The 14,850-nt window shown below is 36.2% G+C and overlaps 1 protein-coding gene across 2 annotated transcripts; it reads left to right on the top strand.

The window, feature by feature from the left end:
- The first annotated feature begins 444 nt into the window (after positions 1–444).
- On the top strand, positions 445–14,609 carry LOC116107833 (phospholipase SGR2-like). 2 transcript variants are annotated; one of them, XM_031394122.1, is made up of 7 exons: positions 445–511; positions 1,608–1,702; positions 1,828–1,890; positions 11,187–11,287; positions 13,054–13,236; positions 13,317–13,353; positions 14,398–14,609. In XM_031394122.1, exons 1-5 carry the CDS (start codon positions 453–455, stop codon positions 13,156–13,158), a joined length of 423 nt encoding a protein of 140 aa, XP_031249982.1. In that variant the 5' UTR covers positions 445–452; the 3' UTR covers positions 13,159–13,236; positions 13,317–13,353; positions 14,398–14,609. The 2 variants fall into 2 exon arrangements, with proteins under 2 accessions (XP_031249982.1, XP_031249981.1); XM_031394121.1 differs by having other exon boundaries at positions 13,312–13,353.
- Positions 14,610–14,850: the final 241 nt, after the last annotated feature.

The following is a 14,850-nucleotide window of genomic DNA, read 5'->3' as shown; positions in this document are numbered from 1 at the left end:
TTTGTTCCTCACGGTTTTGTGAAATGCTTTCATCTTTAGAATCTCATTAGATCTTTATTGAAGTTTAAAGGCTTTCACGTTTTCATTATTGGACTTGATTTTACATCAATTTGAGTGGGAAATTCAGGATAAATTATGATTAGTTAGAAGAATTTCTTTTCATTACTTTGCTGGTACTTTGGCAGTTTTTGTTATATGTTTTTTTAGAAGCTCATAGATATGTAATATGTAATAAATTCCTGTGTATTTTGATGCTAGTTCAGGCAATCATGCATTTTCAACACAAAAAATTCATATTTTCAACCATCCTCTAAAAATCTTCATCTTTTGTTGATTTTAATTTTAGTTTCTGCATTTTTCTTCGGAACTTCTATTATACTTGGTTCCATACTTGAAGCTCTAGAAATCCAGTTTTTTAGTTGTTTTTGGATGAAGAAAATATAATTGAAGAGATGCTGGTTTGTCGTCAAATGTTCAACATTTTTCACCCATATGATCCTATAGCATATAGGTTTGTCTTTGCACATCCATATCAATGCTACAGTATGCTCTATTTATTTTTTTCTGACCTTTTAAGTGGTGGACTGTATTTCGCCATAAAATGTTGCAATAATGGCATGTCAATTATTATTTGAAACACCTCACCGACACTGTGAAAGCCTGTGAATGCAATGAGGAACCATTTTATTTAACGTTTCGAAATGACCATTGGTTTTTGCTAAGCAAAGAGAAGTAACAATGGGAATTATGTGATAGATTTTGACTATTTAACTTTTCTTCATGAATAAGATTGTTCTTTTTTGTTTATACATCTTCACTGGGAAGAGGTTTTGGGTTAATATTTATAATTTGGTTTCATTTGGCCAGGATAAGGAAAATTATCACTGCCTAGTTTTTATTTTCTTCTCTTGTATAGATTTGTTACCCCTACCGTGATTTTTTTTGTTCTTTTGTTGGCAGCTTGTCCACCGGTGTAACTCATGTTGTTCCAATACATATTATCAGTTTTTTATAAGAAAAATCACCATCTGTTTATTCAGACTTTTTTTTGTATATGTGAACAAAGTTTAATGAGAAACTTGATGTGAACATTTTAAATGTCTATTAGGTAATAGCAAAGGTAGAATAAACAAAAATCAAGAATAGTGGAAAAGAGAGTTTAGTCTTTTGCTATTTCTCCGTGTTTCTTCTCTCTCTCTCTCTCTCTCTCTCTTTGCTCTCTTACAAGTTTATGGTTTTTTCTTCCTAATGTCCCCCCTCTGCTGACATCCTCTTGTTAAATCAAATTAAAAAATATTTATTTGGTTCAAAGTTTGCACATTCGAGTATTTTATTAAATGCCACAAAGTCTTGCACATTCGAGTATTTTATTAAATGCCACAAAGTCTTGCACAAGGTGAAAAGAATCCAGTAACTCATGTTACACATGCTTTTGCACATTTCTTGACTCAGAACAAAACCAATGTGACTATGATTATTTTGAATGCTTTATTTTCTTGTGAATGACATGTAGGGTTTTACATGTTTTTTTTCTTTTCTATTTTTGTCTTTAATATTTTATAAATCTGGAAAGTATTATGGATGTTGTGTTGTGGTTTCTTACACATAGTAGAACCACTTGTTTGTAAAGAGTTCCTCACCGTACGTCCAGTTATTATCCCTTACCATAGAGGTGGAAAGAGGCTGCATATATGGGTTCTAGGTAAGCTCTCTATAGCACCACACAATTAAGGTTTTAAAATTTTTCCTCTTTCTCTCTTTGTGGAGCATTTTTTGTTTAAAAGAAATTTTCCCACTTTCTAATATATCCTTATATATGTGAGTTAGGAATTTACTTAAGATGTAGCTGCTCGTTCTCAGGCAATAGTGGACCAATTCAACTCTATAAGGGTGGGTTCTGATACTATTCATTGTTAGTTTCTCTTTTCAACTTCTTCAAAGGCATATTTCTTTTTTATTTTTCAGTTTTTGGGCTTATTTTGTTTCTTTACACTTACTATAGAGCATGATGGTGGTCAGGCTTTTCATTTCTCAACTTTGTAATATAGACTATGCTACATGTTTATGAACTGAGCTTTATTGGATTATGCTTTCACTCTCCTGCTCAGACTAATTAATAATGTCAATATATACATACATAGCGAATATACATTGACCAGTTTGAATTTAGAGTTAAGTATTGTATTTGCTTCAGAATCAAGGCTCATTTTTGTTCTTTATATCTCCCTCAGAAGTTAAAATTCTGTTTCTAAGAATAACTTTTATGATGATTAAATTCATCAGAGGTTCAACTTTGTTCGGTGTAGCTCTTTTTTTACGTAACCCAAATGGATCATACTCGTTAGTGTATGTTAGAACCCTTCTGTTTTCGTTAAATCCCCTCTGTTATTCCCACCTGCAGAAAACTGTCATGCACTACAATTTCCAGAATTCAGATTCACTGTCACAACACACTCAACCAAACATTCTGAAATTGTTCAGTATTACTATTAATATTCAGAAGGTACTAGTACAATCTCACAAGATTAACAAGTACAAGAGTAAGAGTGAATAGAAATTGACAATAAGCAAAATTCCCAGAACAAAATTAAGAAGTAAGAAATAAAAGACAATCTGCTGGCTTCGAGGGCCAATACCTCCCCAACCCAATTCCCCTATACTTTTTCAATGCAAACAATCTTTTCTGTCAACCTTTTTTAAGCCCAACTTTCACTCTAACAGAATTATTCCATTTCCAATATGAGGATGCCACCTATCCCTCCAAGGATGCCACCTGTCCCATGCTTGTTGAGTAGAAAAAGTGCCATGTTATCCTCTCTGCCCACTCTTTTTCCTTCTGCTGAAAACGTGCACCATCAGGCTCTCATCATTACCCTCCCCAAGGTGGAAGAAAGGAAATTAGCTGTCAATGGAGGTGAAATCCTCCCATGTGTTGCCATATGTGGGTAAGCCTTTCCATTTGATTAAGACTGCCAAAGTACCATTCAAAAGTTTTCGCATGCGTAAAACCTCCTTAGGTTCGACTTGCAATACTAGATCTTTGTCTAGTGCTGCTGGAAAGGGTTGTGCAGTGGGCGGTGGGTACTTTGTTTTCTTGAGTTGTGACACATGGAAAACATCATGGATGCGTGCCCAAAGGGGTAGATCCAGACGATAGGCCATTGATCCAATCTTTTCTTTAACTTCAAAAGGGCCATAGAAGCGGGTGCTGAGTTTTTCATTGGACTGACGAGCCAATGTAAAACCCCCCTCCAGTCAGGTATCCTTTGAATATCCCTCAATGAGAATCCTGGGGATACATGTCTGGAGAACGAGTTGTATTTAGAAAAATCTGTGTAAGGATAATAATAATAATATCCAAAACATGCATATAAAATGTCACGCAGGATCCAAACTTAAAGAAATTACACAATCAAAACATATTTATAGGGTGGAAGCTTCCAAAGGTATTTCACAAACATTTATCATTTACATCAAGAAAAAACATCAAGATGACAATAAATCATCTCCCCTCACGTGTAGCCCAGCTGTCTCTAGCATCCTTCGCTTCTGGTCTACTTGTAAAGCAATCAACAATGAAAGGGTGAGGACCTTTATTTAAATATATTTGTTAACACACCACTTATCTTTTACATCTAGGTATGCTTCCATTTTCTTACTAATTCATATGCTTTTCATCATTTTATCCCATGGCTATATAAACATCAATGTGTACACATACAAATAAGTATGTAAACATAGTACACACATATCACATGTCATGACATAACATCTAAAATCATCTAACATGAGTCTAAATCATCTCATGATGTAAATAACATCGTAACTCATGTAATGCAACTAAATGTGTATGAACCATTTAACGTCTAGCCGATCGGACTTTTTTTTTTTTTTTTTCAGCATCTTAAGCACTTCATATCATCTAGCCTCAAATTCATCTAGAGCTCATATCATCGGGAGGCATGCTTATGTGTTATTTAACATCTAAGGCATATATTTATCTTTTCTCTCATTTAGCCTCAAATTCATCTAGAGCTCATATCATCGGGAGGCATGCTTATGTGTTATTTAACATCTAAAGCATATATTTATCTTTCCTCTCATCTAGCCTCAAATTCATCTAGAGCTTATATCATCGGGAGGCATGCTTACGCGTTATTAGCATCTAAAGCATATGTTCATCATTCCTCAACTAGAATACGAGGATATGCTAACGCGTTAATTAGCATCTAAAGCATATATTCATCTTTCCTCTCATCTAGCCTCAAATTCATCTAGAGCTCATATCATCGAGAGGTGTGCTTACGCGTTATTTAGCATCTAAAGCATATATTCATCTTTCCTCAACCGGTATACGAGGATATGCTTACGCGTTTTCCATCATGTCGATATGCATCATTATCATGTCTATTTGCATCTCTAACATCTTATGGCATGTAAATACATATTTTAGTGAGCTTAATACTTTTAATTCATCTATGGATTATCAATTCATTTACATTACCTCTTGCTCACATACATCATCTTAAAACATGTATTACATTGCATCTTCATGCCATTTCAAAACATTAATCATGCATTGACATCATGACCATGTATATCTTTCAAAGATCATCTAACTAATGGGCAAACGTTAGTACATGACATAATTACAATAATACATTAATAATCAATTCATAATCATAAGAATTGATCATGTTAAATCTTAAACTTTAATAACTAGTTTATACTTCAGACTATTTTCTAACCATTTATCAAACGAATTGGCTATGGCATAAACATAAAAGTTATAGGGCTATCTCTTAACTTTGTAATGCTTCAAGAATAGTCTCATTTCGATTTTTATAACTCAAGTTATGGTCGAAATACTGAAGCACGTTTAACATGACCCTTAAGCTTACCAAATCCGAATTTTCATATTAAACTATGCCACATCAATTCCTATTGACAATTAACCAATAGGTCAACTTATGGATCAAATAACCTCCCCTTAATAGTCTTTAACATCTTAAAGGAAGTGTAAAAATCTCATTCTCATAATCATCCATTATTGCTATAACATTGTAAGCTAATGCAAACAACACATCAACACTTCTAATAGCAACCATTCAATACCATGTGGCCTCCAATACTACAAATTTTGCCACAATCAGTATCCACACTTCATTTTCTTCAATCAAACATAACAACTCATAAAACATAAATAGCAATAACTTCATGTATAATGAATTCAAGGCAATAAGTAGAATAAATGAGTTCAACTACACTTGCCATCAACTAATTCTATGCCTTAAAGCTTTAATTTAAGGTTTCATAAAAATCTACAAACCCTAGCATAAACCCTAAAGTCATGGGAGGTTCTTCCTTACCTTTTTAAAGACTTCCTCCAACAAATCCTTTGCCTTTGACTTCTTTTACACCTTAATCCTACATATATAACATTATACCTCAACATCTACCTCAAATCTTCAAATCACATCAAAACTAAAGTTTTTAATCCTTACCTTAAACCCTTCAAATTGAAGATCCAAGGCTCCTATCTTGTTCTCCTTGAAAAATTATGCAAAACTCCTTGAAAACCTAGAGAAAGAAAGCTTGTTTCATGGAAGATTTGAGAGAAAATGGAAGAAATGTTGAAGAAAGGCTCTCTCCTTTGGCTTGAACGAATTTCATCTCATTTATAGGAAAATATTTCATTTATTTTCCAAAATTATGCAATTGGCCCAATTATTTTAATTGTATAACTCATAAGTCCTTAATTCTTCATATAAGGGCATTTTGGTCATTTCACACTAGACATAATTATTACTTAATTAATGCCATTAAATGCAATGAAGCATACTCGTCCTTGACTTTTTCAATGCTTATCCATAGGCAAAATAACCATTTTGCCCCTAAGCGTTTCTATGGATAATTGATTCATACCGTTCCAAATGAATTGACTATTTTGCCCTTAGTTAGATTTTATGCTTTTTAACATAAAATTAACATCTAAAGGACTATTTTGAGTTAGGAACATACCTTTGACATCTTGGGTATTACAACAAAAGAACGAAGGCGGTATGGTTGCAACCTAAGGTAAACTGAATGTCCGACTTCCAATTGAACTTCTCTTCTCTTTGCATTGGCATAGTGTTCCATTCGGGTCTGGGCCTTGAGGAGATTCTCCTATAACTCAGCTAGGATGACATTGTGCATTTGCAGTTGACAATTCACTTCATCGACTAGTGAACCATGATCCGAAAATTTAAAAAGAGTGGGAGGATCACGACCATAGAGTGCTTTAAAAGGGATCATACCTGTGGAGCCATTAAATGTCGTATTAAACCAGAAATCGGCCCAAGAGATCCATTTAGGCCATTGGCAAGGCTGACTACTCATAAAACAGCGAACGTACGTTTCAACACATTGATTCACCACTTCCGATTGGCCATCTGTTTGAGGGTGGTATGCCAAGCTCATGCGAAGCTGCGTGCCTGAGTGTTTAAAAAATTCCTTCCAAAAGTGACTGATGAAAACCCGGCGGGACTCCAAGGCCTGGTATTTATTTTGTTGGCAAACTGCATAGGAATCGACAAACTCCTTGATATCTCGTTTCATGCCCTCCCGTATACTACACTATTGAGTCTTTTAAAAGTGCGAAAGAAACCCGAGTGGCATCCAACAGGAGATGAGTGAAACTCATGTAGAAGTAGTGGAATGTGGGCCCCTTTCCTTGGTACAACTAGGTGGCCATTACACAAGAGATGGTGGCCAACTAATGTGAATGGTGGATGACCATTGGGATCCAGTAGCAATTTTTGAACATTCCCACGCAATTTGTCATCTTGTTGAATAGCATCCTCTACTTCTTCAATACCTGCAAAATAACTTACAGATAGCCTATTAAATTCCACCTGTTCACTTCTTCTAGACAATGCATCAGCTACCCGATTCTCTGCCCCCGGCTTATACTGGATAATAAAGTTCATCCCAATCAGTTTAGTAACCTATTTCTGTTGATCTTCACTTAGTAACCGCTGATCTATTAGGAAATGGAGGCTCCTTTGGTCTGTCCTAATAGTGAAGCGACGTCCCAATAAGTAATGTCGTCACTTCTGAACTGCCATCACAATAGCCATTAATTCCTGCTCATAAACTGATTTAAGCTTCAACTGCGCTGATAAGCCTTTGCTCAAAAAAAGCTAATGGTCTATCCTCCTGCAGCAGGACAGCCCCTAACCCACTCCTTGAGGCATCGGTCTCAATGATAAATTCCTTAGCAAAGTTTGGCATGGCTAACACCGGAACCGATGTCATTATACTGTTAAGCTCATCGAAGGCTTTCTAGGCTTCGGAATTCCAGTGAAATGCATCCTTCTTAAGTAAACTGATGAGAGGAATGGCTAATTTCCTGTAATCCTTGATGAACCTTCAGTAGTAATCGGTCAAACCTAGAAATCCCTATAATGCCTTGATATCCTTGGGAATTGGCCACTGCAAAACACTATCAATTTTCGAAGGATCAACTGCCACCCCACCCATCGAGATGACATGCCCAAAGGATTCTAATTCTCGTTGGCCGAAGAAACACTTCTTCTTATTGGCAACCAGGTGGTGTTCTTCAAGTGTGCTAAGGGTGATCTCTAAATGCTGGATATGATCCTCTTTTGTATGGTTGTAAACCAATATGTCATCAAAGAATACCAAAATGAACCGACATAGAAAATGCCGAAATATGTCATTCATCAAGGCTTGGAAAGTGGCTGGGGCATTAGTCAAACCAAAGGGTATGACTAGGAACTCATAATGGCCTTCGTGTGTCCTAAAGGCCGTTTTGTGGGTGTCCTCATCCTTTACTCGAATCTGATGGTAGCCCGACTTCAAATCTAGTTTAGAAAAAATTGAAGCTCCCCCTAATTCGTCAAACAATTCGTCTACCACTAGAATGGGAAACTTATTCGGAACCGTGATCTTATAAAGAGCCCTATAATCAACACATAATCGCTGACCACCGTCTTTCTTTTTCACCAATAACACTGGGCTGGAAAACAGACTAAGGCTAGGTTTAATGATTCCGGCAGCTAACATCTCACTCACTAGTTTTTCTGTCTCATTTTTTTGGTAGTAGGGTAGCAGTAGGGTTTGATATTTGGGGGTTAGGAGCCGGGGTTAAGGTTAATGGAGTCATCTTGGGTCCTTGGCGGCGGTAATCCTGGAAGTGAAGAGAAGATTGACTGATACCGGACCAAAATTAGTAAAATGCTGCTATCCTCTTCAACTTGTGATTCCCTTAGCTTCTGTAAATTACCAAACTCCACAAAACACTCATATCCCTCACGTTGAATTGTACGAAGCATAGCTTTTAAAGAAATCAGAGTTTTGCTCAGAGAAGGGTCACCCAAAAATTTCATAACTCTGTCTCCTAGCTTGAACTTCATTACCTGTGTTTTCCAATCCACTGTTGTCTCCCCCAGAGTTTCCAACCATGCCACACCCAAAACCACATCTACACTGTTCATCTGGAATGGAAAAAAATTATCTATAATCGGAGTTCCCTGGATATCTAACGGTACCTCCCTACATTCTCCCTCACACCGCACTCGATATTCGTCACCCACACGTACCCCGAAGGTCTGTGTTTGTGTCACTGGCAATCCCAACTTCTCGATCATACCCTTGCTAATAAAATTATGCGACGCTCCACTGTGAATCAACACTATCAATTCGGCCCCTTTGATTTTACCCTTTAGCTTCATAGTTTTTGGACCTGAGATTCCCACCACCGAACTAATTGAAAGCTCTGCTTCATTTGGAAGTTACTCCTTCACGGTCTCACTCAGATCTCCCCCAACGTCATTTTTCTCATCTTGACTTTCATCCTCCTCAACCAACATGATGTGGAACTGCTTGTCTCCACATCGATGGCTCGGAAAAAATTTCGCGTCACATCGGAAACAAACCCCACGCGCCTTATTCCTCTGGATCTCAAGTTCTGTCATCTGTTTGAAAGGAAATTCTTTCCTGAAAGCTAAATTGCTCAATGGGCGTTGGATAAAGCTACTGCTGCTATGTTGACCATCGTTCTGAGTAACATGGCTGGGTCTCTCGTTCCGTTGGCGGCCTGATTGTGCAGAAAAAGTTTGGTGTGGAATGGAGTTGGAGTTTACGCTACCTGAAGGTACCAGCGGGTTAGAGTTGTGTGAAATTTTAACCCATTTTCCTGTTGCCCAAAGCTTTTACCCGATCTACCACTATAGGCCCAATTCATTCTATTAATCCCACTACCCACACCAAACTTTACACCTTTGTTTAACCCATGTTTTAACTCTTCCAAGGCCCAATTTTTTTCTTCTATCTTCTAGGCCAGTTCAATTAGTTGGATTATGGAAGTGGGCTGGCCCAATCTGACCTCAGCTTTTATTTTTGGTTTTAGCCCATTTAGAAATGCAGCCCATAGCAAGTCTTCCTTCTCATCTCTCAATGGTGCAGAGAAAGCTTCAAACTTGCGGCGGTAGTCCTCCACTGTTCTAATTTGCCAGATTCCCATCAACGCTTCATACGGACCACCATCTTGGGATCCTCCGAACCGATGAAGCAGAGACAGTTTAAACGCTGCCTAAGACGTGACTGGAGCATGGATTTCCATCCACTGAAACCAGTTTATTACGTCTCCCTCCATGCATACAGCCATCGTGTTCAGCCTCTCCTCCTCCGCCATGTGATACATGTTGAAGTACCACTTGATTCTGAACAACCACTGGTAAAGGTCTTCTCTGACGAAGACTGGCATCTCGATTTTTCGGCCAGCGTATTATGAACGACGTCGGCCATCGATTGCATTTTCGTCATTCGTATTTGCGTTGGGGTCCCCATTCTCCTCCTCCGTGTTAGCAGTAGTGTTCACCAGTGTTTCTGTCGAACCACCTCTTTCAGCTCTTCTAGCTTTTTCTTCATCCTTACGTCTAATCCAAGCTTGGATTTCCAGTAAACAGTCTCTCATTGTTCCCATGCCCTTACAACATCTATTCTGTTTTCCATCCTTGTTCCAACCATTCCCCAATTGTCACTACGCTCTGATACCAACTTGTTAGAACCCTTCTGTTTTCTTTAAATCCCCTCTGTTATTCCCATCTACAGAAAACTCTCATACACTACAATTTCTAGAATTCAGATTCACTGTCACAACACACAAACACACTCAACAAAACATTCTGAAATTGTTTAGTATTACTATTAATATTCAGAAGGTACCCGTACAATCTCACAAGATTAACAAGTATAAGAGTAAGAGTGAATAGAAATTGACAATAAGAAAAATTCCCAGAACAAAATTAAGAAGTAAGAAATAAAAGACAATCTGTTGGCTTCGAGGGCCAGTACCTCCCCAACCCAATTCCCCTCTACTTTTTCAATGCAAACAATCTTACCTATCAACCTTTTTTACGCCCAACTTTCACTCTAATAGAATTATTCCACTTCCAATCTGAGGATGCCACCTATCCCTCCAAGGATGCCACCTGTCCCATGCTTGTTGAGTGGAAAAAGTGTTGTTTTATCCTCTTTGCCCACTCTTTTTCCTTCTGTTGAAAATGTGCACCAGCGGGGTCTCATCAGAGTGTCATTTTTTCCCCTCAATTTGAACTAAATATTATGTATGTATCTAAGGGTGGTTTTTTTTGTTCACTGTTGGAGAATTTAATTTTGTTGAAATTCTGACTCAGTAGCGATTCATTTATATATGTTTCTATGTATATATAACATCAATGTATCAATTTAATATTAGTTGACCTTTAGTTCTTAAGTTTACCCAGAATTATCATGTACATGTTTTGGTCTTTGGTTTCTGATCATGTGTGAGTATTGAAGCTCTGAGTTTTATGCTATTGAAACAGGCTAAAGTACTTACAGTTTGTCTATCGAGAAATGTAGATGCCCTAGAAGTTAATGTAATCTTCTACTGATATTGTTTTAGTGCTTTTCTGTTTCTTCATGTTGTCCTCCTTTTGCACATATGAGTAACAATGGCTGAAGGGACCCACCATTCTTGTACTTAGGGTTCCCCTCCATTGTTCAGTAGTAAAAAAGATAATATTAAAAGTAAACAACAAAGCCCTAATCCCATAAATGAAATTTCACTTAATCTATGTTGATTTCTTTTCCATATTTTTTGAGTGCACTCAACAATCTTTTTGTGTATATTGCAGTGGCAGAAAATGCCAAAGAAAGAGAAGAAAGATCATATGGTGTTATAATGATGGAGAGGCTAACTGGAAGTGCAGAAGGATGGATAGATCACATGCTTCAGGTTTGTAGTGCAGTTCGATGCTTGCATTTACTGCTATATCATGTTATTGCTAATTTTTGAGTGTCTATACCACTGTTATTCAGGCTTTTAAGTTGATACCTACTACCCTCCATTGATGCCTATAATTAGTCATAAATTTGACCCATCATTTTCCCTCCTGAAGGTCTTAATGTTTAATATAGATTAGCCCTTTTGAAGAGTTTATAATCGTAGTTTAAGGATGTCTTCCCTTCACAAAATTTTGAAGAAAAGAAACGAGTTTATAAAGGCAACTAATTGCAATACTGTTGTCCTGTGAAACTATATCTCAGGAGCTTTCTAAATTCCTATGTATAAAGGTAACTACTTGCAATACTGTTGTCCTGTGAAACTATATCTCAGGAGCTTTCTAAATTCCTATGTATTAAGGTAACTACTTGCAATACTTGCAATACTGTTGTCCTGTGAAACTATATCTCAGGAGCTTTTTAAATTCCTATGTATTGTTATCATCAGAATGTCATAGCTCCATCGTCATGGATGAATTATGTATTTGAAGCCCCTGGGAGTTATTTTGATGGGCTATGAGGGTAGTTGGGATTTGGGAATGCCGGTGTCTTATTGTTTGTGAGTCCTTAGCTTCGTAGCCTCTGTTACCATCAATTTGCAAAATACCATGTGAACATGAATATTTGCCAATTGCCATGAGAAGAATGTTCAAATGGTGATGGACACAGTATAAGATGCTCATTAAGTACATCGAGGATATGGAGTTTCCACTGTCGAACATTTTGCTTGAATGGTTCATTATTTAGTAATAATAGACATGATATTTTACTTTTGTTTTACATATCGTCATTGCTAGCTCATTTGTGGACTTCTTCTAATGTTCATATTGATAATGGAGGATAAAACATTTGAGCATCCTTCTTTACAAGCCATTGGATTGCATGCGTAAGTATTTTCTATGCTGAACCAAAATATTTTATCGTTTATAGACTACTAGGCTGTATTCAGTCTTCTTCTATACATTTTGATAACTCCATACTTTTTACCCAATGAAATGTGGTATCTCAATAGTTCCCTCAAGGAAGCTTGTCATGCATTTTTGACTTATATGAAGCACATTTGATTACATCTTTGACGTTTATCTTTCTGAGAAACGTGGAGCATATAATGTGTTAGAGTTTATGGTTGTAATCATAGAAAAGCCAGAATTAGTCAGTATAAAAGAGTATTCTGAAGATGTTATATATAGTTCATTGAATGGGGATTTATTATATTTTTTTTCCAACTCCCCAATCTCATAACATTTTACACTTGTCACTTGGTGGAAGCGAGATAAAATTTAGCTCTAAGACAACACCTTGAGAATTACCAGCTAAGCTAATTGGCCTTGAAGCTGCTGCACTCTGTTGCATCTGGATGCCATATGTATTTGCATTGTGACCATCACATGGTCTTGAAGGCTTCTTTAAACAAGGAGCATAAAAATTGTTTTTCATTAGAAAGCAGAAAAATTACCCTTTCTACTTTATGTGCTTGCATTGTGTTAATCATACGAACTCATTAACATTGCTTCTTATTAGCATTCATGTATAATTATTTCGTATGTTTGAAGAAGAAATTAACCCTGGGTAGAATAACGTGACCCCATCTGTTTATAACTTAATACTATATGGCTGTGTAGCTTCAGTTTTCATGTGATATTGCTTAATTTTGTTGAGTACATGTGCTTTTGCATGTGTAATATATATTTTTTATATAATTTGAGTCTCTGTGTACAGAAATTATTGGAGGGATTACGACACCGCCCTTTTCATATTGAAACACTTGTATCGAGATATACTCGAAGACCTGCATCTTCAAGTAAAGGCAACTCAAAGACCTAGAGTGCTTCCATCGGTTGGTCTGATCAAAGAGAGACAGCAGAAGAAGAACTTCCTCTGACATTCTCTGACAGAATGATGGTTAGAAACTTCTCATTTAATAAATTAAAAATAATTTCACAATTTTTATTTCTAACATCTGAAGTCCCAACACAGGGTAGGACGCCTTCTCTCCCTCTCTTATTTTTATTTCCGGAGGTACACATTTTCTTTGAAATTTAAGCTTAATTTTTGTTTATTTTATTCATAGTTTTATCAATCCGTAGTTGCTTTTTTTTTTTCCATCTAATCAATGCTCGCTATTCCTTGAACACCATTCAATTTCTGCCTTCTGGGTTTTGTTTAAATTCTTCCATTGTGTATTTATGAATTTTTTCTGTAAATGGGTTTTAAAATTTTTTAACATCTCATGTTCTTTTCAAAATGTTCACCATCTGTTTGTGGAATAACTTCAATGAAATTTTGAATGTATTTATCTTTGGTAAAGGAATGAAAAAGCTCAGTTCAATCCCTGTGAATTGATTTTTTTTAATTTTATGCATTAGCGTATCTGATTATTTATGATTTGTAATGTGACTACAACTTAATTCATTTTGTTTTAACTTGATTCTACTTGATGTTTTGATGGTTTGCAAGCTGTGAGGCCTAGTTTGGTCAGTCCAGTACGTTGTGTTTGTTTTGTTATTTTGGTGGTGTATACTTTCTTGATGTTTTCTTGGATTATAGTTTATCTATGTGCAATTGTCTTGGTTAGGATCTTGTGAGAAATGCTGTTGGTTATTGCTTTAACATAAAAAGGTAGTAGCAGGCAGTATCAATACCTGCAATCTAGACTCTTGGATCATGGACTAAGGGTTGATTGAATGATGATCTAAAGGTCTGGGCAAGGGGCAATTTTACCTTGCAGTAGCATAAATTAATAACGGTTTGATGAATTTTATGCATGTCTTCTTTTGTATGATTCTATGTGCATCTCGAAATATTTTATTTTCATGTTTGTTTGCGAAACTAAGATTGTGTTTGTGGTCTTAAAATATCTTCTTACTTATGAATTTGTAGATATGTTGCTACTTCTGGCTATATTTTTTGTTTCATGCTATAATTTCTGTCACTACTTGTCAAATCATTCCTTTCCCCGGGCTTTGCAAGACTTGTTTTGTTACTGTATTTATTTTTCAACTTTTTCTGTTTAGAAGATTTTTCGGTTTTGCTTACGAAACTTATCATTTTTTGTTGTTCCAGAGTAGAAGGAAATAGCATAATAGCTTGCTTTTATTCTTCAAATGTACTTTTGATAAGAAAACTTTCCTCACTAAACTTAACATGAAGATGCAATGGGTGTAGAAGCAAGTACTTGTGGTCTATACAGAGGGTTTCTGCGAGCTACTGGTTCCAAATCTCCCTAAGATCGACACCAGATTGAATCAGTAGTATCAACTAAGTTTCGCCAGAATTCCAAGCAAGTAGATCAAAAAAATTTCATTTATATTGAATACTTACTTCACCGTGGTAAAAAACAACTTGAGCAACTCGAGCCCAGATACTGTTAGATTATCATCATTGATTTTTTTAGCTTTTTTTTTTTTTGCATTTTTTTTTCAATATTTTATATTATTTTAGTTTTCTTGCATTGATGAGTAACATTTGATGATTAAACTATAAAGGTTTGTATGAGGATATATGATGAAAAGAGTT

Source organism: Pistacia vera, unplaced genomic scaffold (genome assembly GCF_008641045.1).
Source record: "Pistacia vera cultivar Batoury unplaced genomic scaffold, PisVer_v2 Contig549, whole genome shotgun sequence".
NCBI lineage: Eukaryota > Viridiplantae > Streptophyta > Magnoliopsida > Sapindales > Anacardiaceae > Pistacia > Pistacia vera.
The sequence above is the reverse complement of the archived record's forward strand: the minus strand, read 5'-3'. Positions and strand labels throughout refer to the sequence as shown.